Source organism: Malaclemys terrapin, chromosome 10, assembly GCF_027887155.1.
Source record: "Malaclemys terrapin pileata isolate rMalTer1 chromosome 10, rMalTer1.hap1, whole genome shotgun sequence".
In the NCBI taxonomy this organism is placed as follows: Eukaryota; Metazoa; Chordata; order Testudines; family Emydidae; genus Malaclemys; species Malaclemys terrapin.
The window spans coordinates 16,343,968-16,367,170 of record NC_071514.1 but is presented as its reverse complement, the minus strand read 5'-3'; the positions used below and the strand labels follow the sequence as shown (position 1 = coordinate 16,367,170).

The window sequence follows — 23,203 nt, the reverse complement described above, 5'->3', positions numbered from 1 at the left end:
AGCAAGTCCTGGCATCACCTCTCCAGACTCCTTCTCTTCCACTCACAGACCCTACTCCAGTCTTCCCCCCATCTTAACTCCCAGTTTCCCACCCTTAGCCTCCAGTACCAGCCTACTTCGTCCCTCCATCCAGTACAGCTCCCGACCCCTCTCTATTTGAATCAGAAAACTTCATTCTCCATACTGCTTGGGCCCAAAGGGAACTGAAATTGTAGGGAACGTCCAGCTCTGCCCCAGACTGGACTGCACAGAATACTCCTGAGGGCATTCTGTGCCAAAAAATTAAAAATTATGCACCAAAAAAATAACATTATGCACACACTATTTTAAAATTCTGCAAATTTTATTTGCCAAATACATGTGAAGTCTCCAGCATGGCATTGGGGAGCACAGGCCATTGGCTGCACAGAGGGGGGAGATCACTGTGCAGTTCCCCCTCGGGACATGACTTAGCAGTGAGGCTGAACCCAACCCTGACACAGCGCAAGGACCAAGCCTGCAGGAGAAACACTCCAGGGCCCTTCCTCTCTGTGCACCAGGTGTGGGCAGGTAGGCTCAGCAAGGCAGGATCCAAGAGTGGAGGGGCTTAGTGTGGGGGAATCCAGGTGTGGGTTGAGAGGGTTGTGGTGGGGGGGGCAATCTGGCTGCAGGCAGCTCAGTGGAGGATCCGGGTGTGAGGGGGATCTGGATACACAGGGGCTTGTTGGGGGGTTCTGGGTGCAATGGAAATTGGACTCTGCAAGGGGTCCAGGTGAAGGTGGTTGGGACTCCGCAGGGAGGGTCTCGGTGGGGGGGATAAAACTTGGCATGGGGGTCTGGGTGGGGGGACCAAGATGCTGGGGGAGTGGGGCTCAGTGGGATGGGGATCCAGGTGCAACTGGTTGGGGATTGGTGGGGTGCAGATCCGGGTGGCTCATCAGGGTGCTCCAGGTTCAGGGGGACTGGGGCTCATCAGGGGGATTCTGAGTGCGGGGGAGGAGTGAGGCTCGGCAGGAGGGTCTGGGTATTAGGGGGTCTGGATGCACGGGGGTTGGGCGGAGGGAGGAGCAGCTCCCTGTACAGGGATCCCTCCCCCTGCAGCTGAGGAGCGATAGATGCAAGAAGCTGGGGAGAGGGGAGTTTGCAGAGCTTCCTGCAGCTGGGGGAGAAATCTAGGGGTGGGTCTGACTCTGCCCGGGATCCCGTGCAGGGGAAGAGGAAGGCCTGTCCTCCCCAGCCCAGCTGAGACCAACAGCTGAGCCCAGCACAGGGTAGGAGCCACCAACTGTCTTCCCCAGTCCCACCCTCCATCCCACAGTGATTTACCTCTGCCGGCTGCCCTGGGCACCCAAAACATATTGCTGGGGAGGGCCACATGACCGCTCTTGTGACTTCCCTTTGCTTCCCTGTCAGAAAGTCATTTTTTTCTGTGGGGAAGCAAAGAAATCTGCAGGGGACATAAATTCTGCACATGTGTAGAGGTGAAGAATTCCCCCACAGGTAATAGACTCTCCAGGGAATTTAGCTGTGAAGCTCTAGCAAGTCTCTGAGAAAGTGCGATCTGCAGTTTTTCAAAGGCTTATTCTTTGGCCAGATATGGCAAAAGGCACATCCTTGACACACAGGCCCCCTCAACCCTGCAAAATATCAAGGCACTGCTCCAAAGCACGGAGGTGCCCGAGATCCTAAAATAAAAAAATGCTATGGGCATTTAACATGGGCAATACAATATTTTCCCAAGCCTCATTCTCAGAAATGTGGGAATCATTTTGGTTGAAGTTTTCCAAGAAATTCAGCTTCAGGCAGACACCAGAATGGGAAATTTCAGCCCAACAGTTAAAGTTTGGCAAAGTTATAAGCAACTGAAAACAGGGAACACAGATGGGAAATGTTGGACAACCTTAATTATAGTCCATGCTACCAGCCGCACCTATAATACACAACCATACTAACAACCTAAACCTGTTTCTTGCCAGCAGGAAATTAAACATCTTTATTGCTTGAATATACTCATGGGAGACGTTCAACTACTATAGTGATGGGAAACAACATAAAAACCTGCATACATGGAATTGCAAAGTATTCTATTCCTACTATCTTGGAAGGATGATGGGTTAACTTGCCTATGCCAGAATTTGAATCCAAGGCCTCAGGGAGCCTAAGCATATGAAGCCAATGCTTAGACCACTAAGCTAATCCAGGCAGCATTCTTTCCTACACTGTTTTTTTTTTTAAATGACCTCTTGGCACCTTAAATGTTTAGGTCCCAGTTACACTCACATACAAAACTGAGATAGATTAACAATTAGATTAAGAACCAGCAGGATTAGCAGCACCAGATGTTCTAGCAACAAACAGCAAGCTCTGGATAACTGGTTCAGAGCTTAAATTAAGTTTTCCACCCAAAATGTTTATCTTCACAAACCCAGGGACTGATCTGTTTCTTTCAGTTAATATTTGGAATTGTGAATATTAGGAAGTTAACATCAAGTTGCTTGGCTCAAATGGAAGTGTTGCTGAAAACTGCTTTGTGCTCTCCAGGCGCATGACAGCTTAACACTGGACAGAACAAATCAGTTACTAAAAGGCCAACAGGATTAGCATTTGTATTTGGTGGCTGGACAAACAAGTTTTATACCCCGAGGTTTAATAATATAATTACATTACAGTATCAGATACTAAACTAAGAAATATAAGTTTAATTAAGAAAAGAAGTGATCAACAGAACATTTCTTTTTGGCATGGAGCAGGGTTTTTTTTTTAGTGGGGAGTGGGAAGGAGTAGGGGTTTGCTGAAGTATCCTGGTCTATACATTTAGAAAGCTATTATGTTTCTTGGTAAGAAAATTCAGTCCTAAAACAAAATCATGTACATTTGTTCTCCATCCCCAATTACAGCTCTTTTTCCACTGTTTGAGCTACTACTGAGTAAAAGGCATTTTGCCAGTATAGCTTAAAAATAAAGAGGTTTAAATTGTCAAGTAGCTACGCTGCATACCATGTACTTCTCCTGCAGCTACTGTATCTAGGTAACAGGACAGCCTTTAGTTCTGAAAGCAATTGGTGAAAGGTTTCACTGGTCAAGTTTCTTTTCCCTGATAATAGCATGTCTACCAATTATCATGCAGCTACTCCAGTAGTGACAGCAGTGTCTGGCTCTAGCTCAAGGATTAGTCATATATTTGCTTAAGTGGTGCACTCCAAAAGATGCTAGTCAGGAGGGTTGGAAGGCATAACATCAAAGGCTGTCAATTTAAAGATATACTAACATGGATTAGAAGTAATGACGACAGCTTCAAGTTGTTCAGTGTGTTCCCTCTAGCCCTATATGCCTGCCCTGTGCTGTGATTCTGACAATCTAAACAGACCTAGTACTTGGGTAGGGCATCTCTATGCAACAACAGGATGGTCACAAGAAGCTAGTACTAGCAGTTCTATTCAAGTACCACTCTTCTTTGAGTTAATAATGAACCAATGCACCAGCATGGCATTAAGCAGCCTTGTGTTGTTAGAAGTTACCATCTCTTGGATGAGAACTAACATTGAAATCTTGATCGCTTTTTAAAAGTCAAATATACCATGTCACTTTTTGAAAGCATAGATGCACTAATGTCTACAACATAGCCAAATTCCAGCTTGGGTAACTACACTCTGCCTATGTATATTGTCTCTGTGGTTTCAATTAAATAATGAATTCATTGTAGAGCCAAGCTGTTGCTGTGCACACATACTGGTCACATTTAACCCCAGAAGTGGTTGAATTTCAATGGTGGGTGAAGCATGGTTTCTTTCCTCCCTTGGCACAATGGGAGCCTTCATCCTGAAATGTTGCAACAGCATCTCCTTGTACAGACAACACCATGCATGGCAGAGATGTATACAGTATTCCTATGTTGTACCTCAAAACTGGGAAAGAAGGGGGGAGAACAGCTGGTTAATGCCAGTAGGCAAAGGAAAAGAGCTAAATTTAACGTAACACAGATTCCTTTCCCTGAATTAGCACTGCTTTCAGAACAAAACCCATTAGTGAGAATTACTGTGACTGTCCCATCAGAGAGACAGAACATCCTGGTTAAGTCCCTGCTGCTGACCCATGACTGATTTGGAACTGGAACCAGAGGAAAAGCATCCCAGATTCATACCCAAAAGACCTCCATTCATTGTGAAAGTCGTTAAATTGAAGTGTATTTAAGAAGAGTTTGCTGGGAGGATAGGAAAGTGGGACAAAGAGATGGACAGTTCCAATCTAGGTCAGTAGTGTGTGTTCAGTGGTCTGTGTGAAATGGATTTGAGGTCTCAGGTCAGCTCTGGTGGAAAGGTGCCCAATTAAATTTGTATTTGGCACGAACTAGCGTCCTTGTTGGCATTTTCCACAAAGAAGTAAAGGACCACAGAGACTGAACAACGCTCTCAGCTCCTAGAGGTGGTCTCTCCTTTACCATTTTCAAAAGTGCTCAGTGGCGGCTTAACTCTGAACTCACTGAAGTCAATGGTAAAATTCCCACTATCTTCAATGAGAGCAGGAGCTAGGCCAATACTGAGTGCTTGTCAAAATTCTACCATTGATCACTTCAGATAAGTCACATTCGAAAGATGGCCACATTTTTCTTTTAAGCCACCTCTCCTCTCATTTGGCTTTCAAGCCAAGAATCAATTCTGACTGAATTTTATTTAAGAGAAAGCAATGTTATTTGATTCTGTATTCCCTCAAAGTTAGGATCCTCTGCATTTGTAGTACATTTTAGTACAGATCTTAAGAAGAGACTGTAGAACTACTATATTACTGGTTTTGCAGTCAGGGGCTTTTCAAGTGAACATTTTTCAAATAATTGTCCAGGGGGAGCTCAGGGGAGGGGTCAGAGGGTTACCATATTAGAAACTGTAACAAGTGGCTAGAGGTTTACTGTAAATGTAAACCTTACAGTATCCTGGCCAAATTCCAGATAAGCCACAACTTGCTATTTTAACTGCTGTACTGACATCTCAAAGGTGATTCTAGCGTCAGTAGTTTCCTGCAACGTATGCAGAGTCAGAGCGTAATTATTAACCAGTCTGAGGCAAAGGTTAAATGTTGGTAACTAGTGTACATAAAAATAGCAGAAGTGGTGTTGAAACAAAGGGACTTCTCCATGTAACAACTTAAGAGAGCTATTCATGAAGTTAAACTTGATATAGAACAGTCATACCTAGATTGCTACAACCGTAGAGTTCTGCTACAATTTTAGCAACATTAAGGGTCTGACTTCACCACAAAAAATAAGTGAGTTTTTACATCAAGACAACTAACTTGATGTAAAATCGTTATTCAGACAAGGAACAGATAGATTTTACCATGATGTAGCTAGCTGAGTTCAACACAGTATCCCCCCCACCTAGGGTTTATCCCTGTTACATTGAGCTAAAAGCTACCTCTCTGCCTAGCCCCCCAAGGATTTTACATCAAGTTAGCTATCTCAATGTAAAGCCACACTTTTGGCAGTGAAGACATAGCCATAGTGAATGAAGAGTATGCCGAAGCAGAATTTTCCAAATAAGCCCTCTGAAGTCACACTCGAGAAACACAAGAGGAAGAATTTAGAAAGCAGCCATTCATCTCAAGCTCTTTTTGCCCTTCATATTACACTATCTGCAATGGATTGCACAATCTAGCATACCAAGAGAGACATAGTCCACTTGAGAGAACGGTTTTATTTCCTTTTGAAACTTTTGTACCCATTCTTTCTACAAGTAACTCCTGAGATTACTATAACTCAGTAGTCAGAGAATTTTCATAGTGTCTATTTCCAGGCTGTGCACTGGGACAGGGTTTTGTACATAGTCAGTTTCCCTGTTTGTTGCTGGTGGACTCCCGCCCTCCCCAGGCTCTTCAAGAAGGTGTTTACCACCAACAGCTAAACCAGGGGTTGGCAACGTTCGGCACGCGGCTCGCCAGGGTAAGCACCCTGGCGGGCCGGGCCAGTTTTATTTACCTGCTGACGCGGCAGGTTCGGCCGATCGCGGCCCCCACTGGCGCGGTTCGCCGTCCCGGGCCAATGGGGGCGGCGAGAAGCGACACGGGCGAGCGGTGTGCCGCAGCTTCTCGCCACCCCCATTGGTCCGGGACGGTGAACCGCGGTCAGTGGAGGCCGCGATTGGCCGAACCTGCCGCGTCAGCAGGTAAATAAAACTGGCCCGGCCCGCCAGGGTGCTTACCCTGGCGAGCCGAACGTTGCCGACCCCTGAGCTAAACGGAACCTGAGCCAGCAGCAGGCAGTTGTGTGCAGAGAGAAAGGGAGAGGGGAGGAAAGTCTTATGATGTGAGCAAAAACCCTTCTACCAATCCTATTTTAAATTAAAAAGGAATTTTAAAAAACCTCAGGACATGCCATTTAAAGGGTGCTCTGTCAGAAAAAAATATTTTTGAAGTTAGTTTCAAAAGATTCAAGTTGAGTGTCCCATTACACAGCAATGCAATTTTTTTTATTTTGTTGCAAATACAAATAAAATGGATCTGACCATGTAACAGTGAATTTGATTTAGCAGTCATAACATATCAGTATCTGAAGTAGTTTGCTAGTGTTCTGTTAAAAAAATTTCATCACTGTAGAGTTTCTAGGTGACAATGCATGCCTTGCAAAGGGAAACTTGCCTGACACAGATGCATGCAGCATATCACAGCAAATAGCTAATAAATGAGCCTCAATTTAGCATGTATTTCATACAAGGGGGTCAAAAGTTCTAATGCAGAATTTCAACAAGTAAAGCTCAAACATTCTGCTGGCCCAAAGTCTTCCTGGAAACAGAAGCCCCCCTCACAAATAAACCAAGGTGTCTGAAGAAAATCTAATGGATTTCACATAGAGGAAAGTGAAAACCAAGCTTATAACAAACTGAACAGTAAGAATTTACCAGAGAAAATGCATTGAGATTAAGGATACTTTAAATTCTTCCCTCTGCAGTCTGAGGTGTTCTTAATTAATGAACCCATCTGGACTCAAACCCACATGGGAGTTTCCTAATTTGCAAATAATTATTTTGTTGAACTGTTACAAAAACACTTCATGAACTGCAAGGATTCTCCCACAAACATACAAGTGCTCATCTCAGCTAACTGCTACAGTACTGGCAGGAATAAAGTTATTGGGCCAGTTCTTGCCATTTTAGTATAACTACTTTCTGCCTTTGCATCATCTGGTCTTAAAGCCAACATATCCAGCCCTAGGAGGCTCACTCCAGTGCAAGGAGAAGAGCTTCTGGTGATATAAAACCAAGAATCTCTTATGCCATTCTTCTCTCACCGTATACTACTGACTACATGGTTGGGAACAGTGCTTAATTTGTGCCAAGGCTTCCGAGGGCTGAACCCCAGCACTTCTAGACTTGGCAGTTCATAGCCCTGGCACCTCTGGGTTTGCCGCATCAATTATGAAAGGAAAAAATTGCTTGAGCCCCAGCACCTTTCATTACAAATTAAGCACTGGATGGGAAAGAGGGACATCACCAGGACACCACTACACTACACAAATTCTAATCTGTGTTGTGCGCCTTTCTTGGAAAGGTTTGCAGCCGGCTTCACGAAAGCTTATGCCCAAATAAATCTGTTAGTCTTTAAGGTGCCACCAGACTCCTTGTTGTTTTTGTAGATACAGACTAACATGGCTACCCCCTGATAAGGGACCTGCTTTGCCCACAGTAGCCCTAGGAACAGGGTAAAACAAGCTTTACGCTCCTTCCCAGCGTCTAAAACTTGCATTGTGTTCCGCTCCTCCCACTGGGCAATTCTATTTGAAAAGCAACTTCCTTGTCCCTCAAATTACATCTGTAAACTTAACAAACTTGATAGAAATCCTGTACTTCAACTGCCAGCCCTGCTAACAACCTGGAAGCTGAAAATCAAGCTGGGTTCTTTGCATGCAACAACAAAAACCCAGCTAGACTATCCGATGCCAGGTTGAGAGGGAAAGACTAGCAGTTAGGGGAAACATTTCTCTTGCTAATTGAACAAATCTGATATGGTTGTAATTGACCCAAGGATATACAGACCCTGCCCCATACCCTTTTTTACAGGCAATTTTCAGAAGAGGCATGTATTTTATGAAAACTGATGCCACATTGTATCACTTACAATTGTTAACTTTCCTCATCCAAGTCTCTGGTCATTCATCTAAAAAGTGAAGCGCAACAGTCAACACAGAAGATGAAAGAAGAACCATCTGTTCCTGAAAACTGCTTATTCACAAATAGTTCCCATTCATCACAATGATTAATCACAACTGGAATGCTAAACTTGCTACTCTTGCTTCAGCTCTCACATCAAGTTCAAGTTCTCATCCTCACATCAAGGCCCTGCACTTGTCCACCTGGTCTCTATCGCCATGGATTCCCTCCTCCCTCTGCCTGAACTTCTCCCAAATTCTTCTGGTTTCTTTCTAGCACTCCCTTCCTATCCCTCCAACCATCCTCTCCATTCAAATCCCTCCTTTTAATTATTATGTAAACTCCACAATTCTAGCACTGAAGATTTTCAGAGACTGGACCTGATCATCTTGTGCATCATGCTAGTGCTCTGTAACCTGTGCAAGCTCCATGGGCAAAGGACTGTACATGGACAGCACTCAGCTAATGAGCATTTTGCAATGGTCACTCAATATTTTGCATCATACAGCAGAATGTTGAAGTTGCCATGAGGCGGAGGGGACCTTGTTAAGTCTTACTTATTATCTTAAGTACAACCCCCCATGTAATGCCCGATGAAGAGCTTTAGCTCAACTATGTATCAGATATGCGTTGGATACCTGTAAGCTGCTTCAGGGACTCAGCAGTTTGGTTTTAACTGATCGCACGGGTTTGGGGGAAAGATTTTTCCCATGGAGTAGCAGGATATTTTTCCAAAATGCATATAACACACATATATACTACAAGTCTAGATCGTCCATCCTTTCTTACTGAGAATATCCTAAAGATAAAATCAGCAGTCAATATATTCAAGAAGTTAATGTAAAGGGGCCACAGATACACACTGTACTCACTTGTGAGAACTGTATCTGCTACACTAAAGAGATTCTGTCAAACATATGGGGCCTAATCTTGCAAGCTGATGAGTGCCTTCAAGATCTCTGAATAGGGACTGGGAGTGGCTGGCTCATTACAGAAGCAGCTTTTCCTCTCCTGGAATTGACACCTCCTCATCGATTATTGGGAGTGGACTCCATCCACCCTGATTGAATTGGCCCTGTCAACACTGGTTCTCCACTTGCGAAGTAACTCCCTGCTCTCCATGTGTCAGTATATAATGCCTGCATCTGTAACTTTCACTCTATGCATCCGAAGAAGTGCGGTTTTTACCCACGAAAGCTTATGCCCAAATAAATCTGTTAGTCTTTAAGGTGCCACCAGACTCCTTGTTGTTGTTTTTCAAGATCTCTGGACTCAACAGCAGTTAAGATTACTCGCAAGAGTTACTCAATGTCCAGAAAGAAAAAAAATGGCAGTTTTTCTGTGGCTGAGAGGCCAAACAACGCTGAGCATGGGCATTGGTATGTTAATTTAAACTGGCTCAAGAATCACTTCCTTCATGGCCTATCTCCCAAACACTGCCTTGAAACTGATTCATCTTTACCTGTGGAGGAAGTGCTGGTTACTCATTAAATGCATCACTGGCAAACAATGTTATTTAACCACCCATTTATTAGTGTTTGCATAGTTCCGAGATAGGTACATTCTTTGCGGGGTGTAACTAAAGACTTTACAGACTAATTTTCTGCTGAGCCTCTTAAAACGAACTTGGGAAAGGGTTTAAGGTGAAAATTACCATAACCTCACTTCCCCGCTTTCCTGTGACAATCTAAAACAAAATTTAAAACAAAAGAAATTAAAGCAAGCTAGACTCCACAAGGCAGGTGCCATCAACATCTCCTTTAAACTACTGTATACCTAAGCAAGGAAGTCATTAAAAGAATCTTAGAACTGAAATGGACTTAGCGGGGGGAGGGGAGGAGAGGGAGGGGAGAGAGACTTTTTTCCTTTTGTCTACTCAGTCTTTTAAAGTCCATTTACTCAAACAGTGTCAAAGTTTGGCCACAAAGTTTGCTGACAGCTGACCCATATTTTTGTTGTAGTTGTAACATTTTTCCCCATATAGTTTATTCATGACATGTATACCCTTGGTTCTCTGAAGTCCCACATAACATTACTAATTGTGTTTTACTTGAGCACACAGGTAACGAGCTACTGTAAACTTAGCCTAGCACTTAAAGACACACCATGGTAACATGGAGTGCCGAGGGGTGCACTTTTATATTTAAAAAAAACAAAAACAAAAATACCCATTTGTGCCTACTCCACACTGATCTAAATGCTACCAGTAGTAAGAGGGACTCGGTACTGATGACGGAGTTCCTCATCCAGGGCGAGTCCGTCGTTCCCCTGGCGGAGGAGCAGGCGTACCAGCACCTCGGCACGCCGACAGGCTTCCGTGTCCGGCAGACCCCCGAGAACACCATCAGGGAGATCCTGCAAGACGCCGCCAAAATCGACACATCCCTGCTGGCGCCATGGCAGAAGATCAATGCCCTCAACACCTTCCTGATCCCCCGCATCACCTTCGTCCTGAGGAGATCTGCCGTGGCAAAGGTGCCCCTCAACAAGGCGGACAACGCCATCCGGAAGCTGGTCAAAAACTGGCTGTCCCTGCCCCAGGAAGCCAGCAACGAACTCGTATACATCAAGCACAGACACGGTGGTGCCGGCGTCCCCCGCATGGGAGACCTCTGTGACGTCGCGGTCCTCACGCATGCCTTCCGCCTCCTGACGTGCCCGGACGCCAAAGTGAAGAACGTTGCAACGACCGTCCTCCACGCCGCCACCGAGAAACGAATCGGCAGACCTCCCTCCGACCGAGATGTGGCCACCTTCATGAGCGGCTCCCTGGATGGCAACTTCACCCGGGACAGGGGCGACTTCGCCTCGCTGTGGACCCGCGCCCGCAATGCCACGCGCCGGCTGGGAAAGCGCCTGGGCTGCCGCTGGGAATGGAACGAGGAACGGCAGGAGCTGGGAGTCCTGATACCGCGGATCGGAACGGAGGACAGCATCATCGTCACCCCCGGAGCCAGAGGCGTGCTGGAGAGATCACTGAAGGCCGCCGTCCACGCGCTCTACGTGGACACCCTGAAGAAAAAGCCGGACCAGGGTAAAGTCTTCGAAGTAACCAGCAAGTGGGACTCCAGCAACCACTTCCTCCCCACAGGCAGCTTCACCCGGTTCGCCGACTGGCGGTTCATTCACCGCGCCCGGCTGAATTGCGTCCCGCTCAACTGTGCCATCCGCCACGGGAACTGGGACAAACGCTGCAGGAAGTGCGGGTATGTCAACGAAACCCTGCCCCACGTCCTATGCTGCTGCAAGCCCCATGCCAGAGCCTGGCAGCTACGCCACAACGCCGTCCAGGACCGTCTAGTGAAGGCCATCAACCCGCGTCTGGGAGAGATCACTGTCAACCGCGCCGTCCCTGGCACCGACAGCCCGCTGCGCCCGGACATCGTCGTCACGGACGAGGTGGGGAAAAAGATCATCCTGGTCGACGTAACGATTCCGTTCGAGAACAGGACACCGGCCTTCCGCGAAGCCCGAGCCCGCAAGCTCGAAAAATACGCCCCCCTGGCTGAAACCCTGCCCAGTATGCACACATCAGACTTTGCAAGCCAGCCTCTTTGAGGCAGGCAATGAGCAGGTAGAAAAGTATCCAGAGAGATCACGTACCTCTGATAAGGAGAAAGGGAAAGGCTAAAACCATTCCCTCTCAAATATCTCATGGCACTTAATCTACTATATGGCACTGAAGGCAGAAGAAGACCTTGAGTTCCTAAACACGGATGTGGGCACACTTCATGACCACTTAGGGGATGTCTACACTGCACCTGGAAGTGAGCACCCATCCTGAGTAGACAGACACACACTTACTCTGCTCGAGCTAGTATGCTAAAAATAGCAGTATGGACATTGTGCCACGAGCAGCAGCACTGGCTAGCCGCTCTAGCAGAAGCCCACCTGACCCATTGGGTTTGTACTTGGGCAGCTGGCTCATGCCATCACCCATGCCACAATGTCCACACCGCTATTTTTACCATGCCAACTTGAGAAGACCATGTGCCCAGCCTCCATTTTAGAGTTCTTTATATCCAGTATATCTATAATTAGATCAGAACTACACCCTTTTATGATGAGAGGGTAAACAAAAAACTGGTATGTCCAGTTTGGACAGCTGAATTTTAAGACTGTCTATACCCAAGACAACTAAAAAACAAAAATCAAATCTTATTTGTTGTTTGTATTCGTATCGCCAAGAGTAGCTAAAAACAAAGCTAATTTAAAACTATTCTTGGCAATGAAATATATATCAATGATGGAAATTTATCTTTCAAGTCTGCTTTGATCTTACAGTCCTGACATCAGTGACTATCTTTGCTAAATGTTACAGTTTTTCTAAAGACAAAGAAAACAATCTACATAACATAACTTTGTGCATCAGATTTTGGTGTCATTAAAAATGTTTACCAGAATACCAGTGGCAGCTATCTACTTGACTGTGGCATGCTAATCATTTGAATTATCGTATGTTCATTGTGCAGTTAGCGGTATAATACATTGCTGCACAAGGGAACATTACCCTATTTTGCAGTCATATTTTTGATCAAATTTGTGTTCCATGTGATTCTAATTGCACTGTTCACCAGGATATGGGTACATTACATAACCGCTTGCAGCCCTCACACCATAATCTCTTTAAAAGGGCCAAAAATAGGAAATACCACCCAGTAAAATCCAAGAGTCACACTGAGAATGCTTGGGAAAAATTCCAAATCCAAACAAATTTATGAAGACTCCAGTTTATGAAGTCAGAATCCAAGGAAGTATGTGCAGAGCAGGTAGATGCCAAAAGAGCCAGCAAAAAAAAGTTTTTCAACTTTTGCAACCAATATTAAGGAATGAAGGAACATCATACTAATATGGAACCTTTTTCTGAGTCTCTCTCTTCCTATACTATTTTGAAAAGCCACAATATCTGCAGCTTAAATGGATCTAGAACTAAACTTGCCTATCAGGTGAAACAGCAAAAATGAGGAAGTACTGTAAAGTAAATGCATTCTTTTATTATACTGAATATATTTACATCGGTAGTGAACAAAATCTGTGATAGCTACTTCCCATTATTAATTGGTCAATTTTTCTTACATTATGCACATTAATTAAGTCTAGGATACAAATGGGAGTTGCTGGAAGCAGCGCAGTCCGAGGGACGTACTGGCCGCCGCTTCCAGCGGCTCCCATTGGCCTGGAGCAGCGAACCGCGGCCAGTGGGAGCCACGATCGGCCGGACCTGCGGATGGGGCAGGTCAACAAACCAGCCCAGCCCACCAGGGGCTTTCCCTACACAAGCGGCGTCCCAAGTTTGGGAAACACTGCTCTAAAAGAAAAACAACAAGGAGTCCAGTGGCACCTTAAAGACTAACAGAAAGAACTTCAAAGGACTATGCTAATTAAACAAACCTCAAGTCAGTTGTTCAAATATTCAACTCAACTGAATGATCTGATCTGAATTCTCTGAAACAAGATTTTATGCTAGAGGGCTGTTCAAGCAAGATTATGTCAAAGAAAATTAAAGTGGCAGTTTAAGTATGCTGATAAAATGGTAAATGCTATTTTCGTCTCTGAAAAAAATATACTAATTAACATGGGCTATATCTTTCTACTCAGACAGTCACCACTCTGTTTTAGAAAAGTGCCAGGCCCTCCTCAGGTGACTAGTTACCCTCCCTGCAAGAATTCAGGCAGTTATGAGCTCTGGCTTTAATGAAAATTATTTGCAATTAATTTTTTTTAAGCCAAGTTTTTCAAAGAAAATTGCACTGGGTGGGAATGGGGGTGGGAAGAGAACACCAACAGAACAGATCTCTCTTTTCCTTTTCTCCCCCCTTCCTCCCCCCCCCCCCCCCCCGCAACCCTCTTTAATGTAGCTTGCATAAAGCGACAGTTCAGAATAGAAGAGATCTTTAAAATCCCCATGGTTTGGGAAAAAATAGTTCCTGGATTGATATATTATGAATCCTAAATGAATGGAAAATAATCTCCTACCAGAAACGCTTGGATTCTATTGTGTAATATCGAAGTCTGACTCCTTCAGTACTGGTGAATCAATGGAGGGAACTAGCAGATCTCTACTGACTATGAAGTATAAATCAAAGTTGAACTGTTCTGATGCTCTGTTATGGGTTGAGAGGACATACCTAAATAAATGACTCCATAAATCTTTTGATATTGGTCTTTCAAGGATTCAGACATAACCAGCTACAACCTCTTCAACCATTTCACAGCATCCAGATAGCAGACTGAGGAGTTTCACTTTGATACTATATTTCGGAGTCAAAGAGTTAGGGAAGTGATGCCGTCTTTCATTCATATAGGATTTTTAAAATCACTTCACAAATCTTTCCTGGAGAGTTTAGGGAATGCGTACATTGATTTTATCACTCCTACATATCTGAAGCACATCAGCACACCAGCGTAAGCTAAAAAATATGAAGAGTGGGGGGAGGGGCTCCGATTTATCCATCACTCACTCCCATCAACACCAATCAATAACTGCACACAGCCCAGGAGATCAGTTTACGATTTTATCTAATTTATTTTCTATTGAGTGAAACTGAATGTAGAATTTAACTCAGGGATTTAACAAAGACATTTAATTAAATATCATGATGACAGTAAGAGAATACTATACCCATTACCACAGTCTTCCAAGCATTACACAATCTGCAATTGACTCAAGTATAGGCAACACAGAAGTAGGGAAAATATCAAAGAATAATGATGGGAAAAATGTTTGTGGTCATGCTCGAGAGTTTAAACATAATACCCAAACTGGATGATTGGGAATATGTATCCCATTCATAAGGCTAACAGAATTCACCTTAATATAGGATTGTTGAAATGGTTTTAATATCACAAGTAGTTCGGGGGTGAGGGGAGGGGAGTCAAGCTATAGGAATCCTACATATCAGCCACTCTCTCAGTCAATCAAATATTAGGATAAAAGTTAATTACATCACTACAAATAGCGAAGAGCACTAAACCCAATTAGAACTTGACATAAAAGACACAGGGTCTGAAACACTTTATATTATGTCCAGCTCTATCTGTAGAACAAATTAGAGCAAAATAGACTGACCAAACTGAAACAAAGAATCCATCTCACAGAAAGTGTCACCTAGACCTATAAATCCAAGAATTACCAAAATAAAATGTTTAGGTGCTTGATGGGGGTGTGTTAATTAACTGGAAGCAGATTTATCTCACCCTGAACTCCTCAATTTATGAGCACACAGTAATTATAAAGGCTCTAGCAAGTCTGTTAAAGTGCTGAATCAGCTTTTGACAGAAATAGTATTTTCTTCATATCAGCTTATTCAATTAGTTCAAACCAATGACTGGTTTATTCAAAGTTAACAAACCAGTTGGGAGTAGAAAAAGACTTGTTTTTCTTCTCCAATCTATAAATAAAAACTAGGTGTGAGAGGATGAGATCTACTAGTTCTAAAACCTTGAAGGACAATAGCGACCAGAAAAAAAAAAAAAATGTTCAATTCACTTAGTACAGATAATACTTTGTTTAATAAATCAGTTAATTTAAAATGCAAAATATGTTTTGATGTATTTTTTGATAAACTTTTGAATGTATCCAGCACATTTGAAGTAGTTTTATTCAATAAACAATTTTAAAATGCCATTTTTGTGCACTGTTTGTTGAATTCAAATTTCCAAAACAAACTTGACACAAATCACAACTAAAAAAAAATAAAAAAAAAATCAGTCATCTAGTAAGAAATGCACCGTTCACCATTTTTAAACATAAAAATGTAAAAATTAAGAATCTATAAAAACGTCATTTAAGCTATATACACCTCTACTCTTATAGAATGTGACCCGATATAACACGAATTCGGATACAACGCGGTAAAGCAGCGCTCCGTGGGGGCGGTGCTGTGTGCTCCAGCAGATCAAAGCCAGTTCGATATAACAGGGTTTCACCTATAATGCGGTAAGATTTTTTGGCTCCCGAGGACAGCGTTATATCGGGGTAGAGGTGTAGTTGCTTAAATAAATGTGCATCAATATAGCGTATGCTGATTAGCAAAAAGAAGCACCAAGTTAAGTGTAAAGGCTATATTTAGTTGCAAATCAACATGTTTTAATGGTTACCAACCACTGAAAAATCAGCCTCTCTTTAGGAAAATACCTAAAAAGTACAAATGGCAAAACAAGATTAAAACTGATTATTAAAATCAAAGATCCCTGCCTGCTTATTTCAATCATGATTAAAAATACTGATCAATTTTTCTCCATTTATAAGCTTAAAAACAGCAGCCCCCATGCTTCAGCCTATGCAGATGTTTAAAAATAAATTAATCCATTAAAATGAGTTTATAATAGAAATCCTTTCAGAACTTTAATTGTAACAATGGCTAGAGGTGCTTAGCCACTGACTTCCAAAATTTCAGTGCTTTGACTTTCTTGAAAACTTTAGCAACAAACATGTACTGCTTAATATTATTATTTTAATTTAAATTATTTTAATAGTCTTAACATTATAATCTAACGTAGGTTGTGGTAATTTCTAATTTAATTTTAAATAGATTTATTTTTAAAAACCTGTATTTCATTTAAATAAAAAAAATCCAATTTGTAATTTTTATCCATCATACACCGGACCCTCGCTAGAACGCGCGTCTATATAGCGCAAATTCGCATATAACACGGCCATGGCCATGGATCCCAAATTTAATTACTTTAATTGCAATTCATTTTAACACGGTCCCCACGTTAACGCAGCACAGTGCATGGATCCCAAATCCCGCGTTCTAGCAAGGGTCTGGTGTATTTTGCTTACCTCCAGCTCAGAGATTAGATGTTTTTATATTTAAAAAAATGACAAATTAATATATCTTCTAGTTCAGTGGTTCACAAACTTTAGCAAACTGAGGCCCACCCTTTTGATTAAAAAAAGTGGGGACCCCCTGTCCCACCCCTTCACCGAAGCCCCGCCCCTGCCCTGACCGTTCTCCAAAACCCCTCCTCCCGCTCACTCCATCCATCCTCCCTCTGTCACTCGCTCTCCCCCACCCTCACTCACTTTCACTGGGCTGAGGAAGGGGTTTGGGGGGGATGGTGAGGCCTATGGCTGGGGATATAGGCTCTGGGGTGGGGCCAGGGATAAGGGGTGTGGGCTCCAGGAGGGAGTTTGGGTGCATGAGGGGGCTCAGGGCTGGGGCACGGATTGGGGTATGGGAGGGGGTGAGAGTCCCCGCTGGAGGTTCAGGCTCTGGGCTGGGGAAGGTGGTTGGGATACTGGAGGGGGCTCCGCTGGGGTAAGGATGACGGAGGGGGCTGAGGGCTCCGGCTGGGAGTGCAGGCTCTGGGATGGGGCAAGAACTCCAGCTGGGGGGGGTGTTCTCTGGGGTGGGGCCGGGGATGTGGGGTTTGGGGTGCAGAAGCAGGCTCAGGGCTGAGGGTTCAGGGGGTGCGGGCTCCGGGCGAGAGCTTGGGTGTGGGAGGGGACTCTGGGCTGGGGCAGAGGGCTGGAAGTGGATTTGGGGTCTCAGCGGCACTTACAGCAGCTCACAGGAAGTAGCTGCCAGGTCCCTGCAGCCCCATGGCGCACGGGCAGCCAGTGAGGCTCCGCATGCTGCGCTCGTGCCCGCAGGTGCCACCCGTGCAGCTCCCATTGGTCCCGGATCCCGGCCAATGGGAGCTGCAGAGCTAGCACTCGGGCGTGGGCAGCATGTGGAGCCTCCCTGGCCACCCATGCTCCTAGAGTCTGCAGGACCTGGCAGACGCTTCCAGGAGCCATGCAGAACCAAGGCAGATAGGGAGCACTGGGAGGGAGGGGGAGAAGTTGATCAGTGGGGCCTGCGGACCCCCGGGATACCCTCACAGACCCCGAGAGTCACAGAACCCAGTTTGAGAAATACTGTTCTAGTTCATATACAGAGTAATGAATTAATAAAAATTGGAGGTGCTTATGTAGCCTGATCTATAGATTACTTAAGAATTCCCAGTTATTTTTGAGAATTGACAGGTTTGTGTTCCAAGATCAGGTCCATTAATATTCAAATTATTATATAGTTGGGAACCCCGATGTGCACAGTTGCACACTCACTATAGGAACTACGGTATATTTACAAATAGCGGCTAGTGAACACATATTAAAACTACTTTTCATATGGTTTATTTTCCATCCATTGCCTATTACAGACAAAATATTAAAATACAATTTGTTAATATAAATTTGTTGTATACACGTTCAACAGCTCAATGAACATGGTACAAATACATAGGGGTAAAGAGAACCGTTCCCGCACGTTCCAATTAAGAATTAATGCCAGTCTTGCCTGACTACTGATGGTAATATTAAATACATATTGATAAAATCAGTACACCTCTACCCCGATATAACGCTGTCCTCGGGAGCCAAAAAATCTTACCGCGTTATAGGTGAAACAGCGTTATATTGAACTTGCATTGATCCGCCGGAGTGCACAGCCTCCCCACCCCCGCCCCGAGCGCTGCTTTACCGCGTTATAGCCGAAATCGTATTATATTGGGTCACGTTATATCGGGGAAGAGGTGTATTAACTTTACTAAAATTAGTAGTACTTTACAGGGGAACTGTGAAACTAAGATTGAGTAAATTCAGAAATGTACTAAACATTCCCTTCTTGCAGTCACGCAGAGGCCTGGGTTATTAAACAAAAATGTTTGGTTTTATTATCAAAAATCATCGTTGGGTTCCATGTCTATCCTTCAGGCTAATTAGAGACATCCTGAATACTTCTTTCTTGGATGTCACCAACACTGGCAGTCACAGGCAACAAATGACTCTTCCAGATCTGTAACATTTCAAGCTGAAGATTCTAAGGGTGTCTTCGATGAACTCAGAAGAACTTATAGGGACACCTAAATGCTTCCTGTGGCCTTGTTAGCAAGAGGCACTTTTCCACGTATTTCAGGACATGACTTAATTTAGCATTGCACTTCATTATAATATGTCTAAGTATTGTGAATTTAAGGTGGAAATCAAAGCATACACAGATTCCATTGGAGCAGTTTTACTGACACAAAACCAGGTCCAAATGAGTCTTAAATATTACTGTAATGGTATAGTATTCAAGTATAACACATGTATTTTAACATATTATGGGTCAGGCTTGCATTTTTATAATGAAAGCACTTACAGATATTGAGTCTCAGTTGTAATGCTGCCCGAAATTCTGAATAGTGGCTGTGAAACTGAGCAGAATCTTGTTAATTTTAATATGCTGCTTAGAAAAATATATGAGGAAATGTCTGCAGACTCAGGAAGACAATTTTGTGCTGGTTCAGATTTAAAAGATTTTCTTTACAACTAGGAAGCCAGAGATTTTTTAAAAAGATAAAAGCTTACATTCTGTAGCAACTGATCCCTTAGCTGGCATCATCAATACATACATTTACTAGGGAAAACTTCCTCCTCACCAGCAGTGAGTCAATGTACACACAAGCACACACATTTAAGCATACATATCTCTGTCAGAATCATGTAAATCACCATGGCCAGAATCAACATGTGTCAATAAGGCACCAACTTCATTGATTATAACATTTATTTTGACTCCTGAGAGCCGTGACAATTATAAAGTCTAAATCTGTTAATGTAATGTTGAGAATTGGAACATACAAACACACAACAAGGAGCATCCTCCTTCACTGAACAAGTATCACCTTGTCTGCCTTAGGAAATAAAGAAAGCAGCAATTTTACCTGTGGGTAAAATAAAGCCACAAAACAGGTTTAGATCAGTCTTGTAAAATTCTATTCACTTGAAGCAAATCATTTTGAAGTGGCAAGTAAAATATTTAGTCTTGCAATCTAGAAGAATGGACAAAGAGAATGTGTTCCTAGATTGGTAAATTTTCATGGCAATTTTTCAAGTTTGATTTAGACAATATTAAAGGTGGGGCTAGAGAGGGGAAAACAAATCAGTTACTTTAACACTTGGCTCTGATATAGCACTTCTCCTCCCTTAGATCTTATCCACCATGTGCCTAAGTATTACCACACATTTGATCCTTTCTTTCATTACACTAGGCAACATCACATGCCCTAGGTAGTTCTTTACAAATTAACTAACTCAATTTTTCAAGCAGTTTCAGTGTTCTCAAGAGTTGTCCGAGAGCCCTGGAAACTCAACTCGGTTAACCCACCAAACAACAGGTACAATACATACAGCAAAAGAGTAAGCTTTCCTACACCTACTTTCCCACCCAACAACATGCTTCAAACTTGACCCAGACAGGTCACTGCCAGAGGCAAGGGGACAGTTTGGACTCCATGTCTATTTAATCCCTGGATGCTCCATCTACAAACAGGGAGATTCAATTAGTTTCTGGTGATGGCTTGTGAGGTGGTCACCTACCCCCAGGAAATCAGCTGAAATCACCTACTCATTTCACATTGGCCAGGTTTCTCTGGGAGGATGCAAGACCTCAGGCTGCCAGGCAGGGAATTCAGCTCTGAATTGTCCTCTCCTCTCCTGCCCTACTGCTAAAGAGGAAGGCCTATGTTATAGAGTTTACATGGAAAATGGGGACTCCCAACGTCTAATTCCCATCAGATGGTTACTGTTTTTTTGGTCATCACTAACCTGATCTACATTCAAACTTGTTACCCAAACTTTGTCTATATGTGGAATTAGCCCCAATTCAGCCACTGCTGGCCAACAAATGTTGTAAGTGCACCAGTGCAAACCCCAATCATAGACAAAGTTGTGATTTGCAGCTCCTGAGCTCAACCTGGTGTCAAGCTGGGATAAGCTCAACCAGTGCACATTACAGCTTCCTTTATCAGTGGAGGTAGGCAGTGGTGTGGCTACATCGGTTGTTGGCTACTGATGACTGAATCCCACATATAGAGAAGACCCAATAAGCAAAATCTCATTACCAATCCAAGCCACGCAGTTCCTCATGTGACTGTTGCTGGTGCCCCTGAAGGGCCACAAAAAAACCCCAAAAGCCAGGTTAAGAAGTGTATACAGACTTCTTCCTCCCACCCTTTAGCAGGTTAAGCATACAGATGTTGAGTTTAACAGGGTGAGAGCTGTATGCAGAAATACTCATATTCCTTAGCAGGCCAAGAGCCATGCTCTGGTACCTTGTCCCCAACACCAATTTACCTTGTCCTGAGGGCCTGCCAGGCTGCGTCTATGTCTGCATACAGGTTTTTCTCAGAGGGTTTGCCTGAGCTCACCCCGTAGCCAGAGTAGTCGTAGGAGAAGACGTTGCAGTTGATGCGAGAGCCAAGGCCAATGTAGAAGCTGCACATCTGGCCCAGATCCACGGCATTGCCATGCGAGAAGAGCAGCGTATACCGGCTGGCAGGGGCACAGCGCACAAACATGCACCCCAGCCGGTTATCCCGAGATGTGCGAGAAAAGAAAACCTCCACGGCATCCAACTCCCGCTGTGAATACTGCCAGTCCGCCCGCTCACTCAAGTGCAGGCTGCAGCTGCCCGATCCTGTTGGGGTCCCAGACCCTGCTGCTGCAGCCCCAGCCTCCTGTTGCTGTTGCTCAGGCTGCAGCACTGTATACGTGGGCTCCGGGGGCAAGAAAGCCAACTTGGCAGCAATGCGGCTAGGGCAAGGTGGGCAGCAGAACAGCCAGCACAGCTCGCCCAGAGAGAAACCGTTCATTCTGGGGCCTTGTTCTGGCATCAGCGACGCTGGAGAAAAATTTGCCCACACTGGGGGGGAAAAATTCTCTGTCCACCCACAGCAACCCACTCTCAGCCTTGCGAGAGCAACCCCCCCAAAATGCAAAATGCAACTGTCCCACCAAAACTGTAAGCCACCAAAACCAATCCAGCCCTCCAACTCTAAGAAATCCACCTAGTGTGTGGGGGAGGGAATGCAAAATATAAATCAAGGGCAACCCTCCTTCAAAATCTACTACAATAAATCCAACCCCCCCGCCAAAATGGGCTGAAATCACCTAGTCATTTCACACAGCCCAGGTTGCTCTGGAGCGCCTAAAACAAAAAAATAATCAAGCCCCCAAAATCTACATCTGACTCAGTGCAGCTCCCCCACACCAGAAATTAAAAGCTAATTCCCCTCAAATAAGATCTGCCCCCCCCCCAGAAACCACTAAATGAAAGATCCCCCCCTCAAAAAAAAAACCCACCAAACGCAACTCCTCACAATAACCCCAAGCCCAACGCACCACCCCAGCCCTGCACCCAGTGCCTGGCCCAATCCTGCAGCGCCTCAGTGGAGCCCAACCCCAAACACCGACCGACTGCACCCGGTCCCCAGAGCCCGGCAGCGCCACACGCAGCCCCGAGCGGATCGGCCCCCCCAGGCAGACCCTCACTGAAGGGCGTCCGGCCGCGGAGCGGGCTCAGCCGCGGCTCCCCCCGGGCAGGGCCATGCCGGCTGCGGCGCGGAGACAGTAGCAGGCAGCGGCCATGTCCCGGCTCCCCTCACCGCTTCCGGGTTAGGCAGGGGCGCCCGGCCCGCCCCGGTACCTGCGGAGCGGCGCGCACCAGCTGGGCACAGCGCCCGGCCCGGCCGCCCACAGGCCCCGCCGCGCGGCTCGCTGCTGCCCCCTAACCCAGCGCGAGGGCACAGACGGGGAGGGGGCGCAGGAGCCGCAGCGCTAGAGAGAACCCGGACCCTCCGCGTGGGGCGCGTCGGACCCGCCTCCTGGCCCTTTAAGAGAACCCCACGAGAGCCTCCGTCACGTGCGAGGGCCCCCCTCGCTCGCGCCCCTGGCCCATCTCCTCTACGCATGCGCTGCAAGGCTCGTGTGCGTTCCCCCCCCTGGCTAGAGGATAGGTGCTTCGGGCAGCAGCTCTGTCCTAGTTGGGGGGAGGCTTCCCTCTCTCCCCTTCCCTCTCTCTCCCTTCCCCTCCCCCCCCCCCGCGTGGGATTCTTCATGGAGAGGGGCTGACTTGCTTCCCCCAGCTCCTGCTGCCCCTGCTCAGGGCTCTTGCCTGGTCTGCTTGTACAGTTTGTCCCATCCCCCTAAATGAAGCTGTGGCCTCTGGACTCTCCCCAGGACCCACAAGCCCAGTAATAAATACATGCATCTGTGCTGGAACTGGGATTGCTGCTGCACCCCCGGGCTTGAAGTGGTTTCTAGTATATACAGGGTT

The 23,203-nt window shown here is 45.2% G+C and overlaps 1 protein-coding gene across 1 annotated transcript in view; it reads right to left on the bottom strand.

Annotated features, from left to right (window-relative positions):
- ABHD17C (abhydrolase domain containing 17C, depalmitoylase) overlaps positions 1 to 22,724 on the bottom strand; it is a 58,432-nt gene extending 35,708 nt beyond the window's left edge. The window contains exon 1 of the mRNA XM_054041307.1: positions 21,223 to 22,724. Coding sequence (XP_053897282.1) covers positions 21,223 to 21,761 — 539 coding nt within the window. The 5' untranslated portion in view covers positions 21,762 to 22,724. The remainder of the gene's footprint in view (positions 1 to 21,222) is intronic.
- Between the last annotated feature and the right edge of the window lie 479 nt (positions 22,725 to 23,203).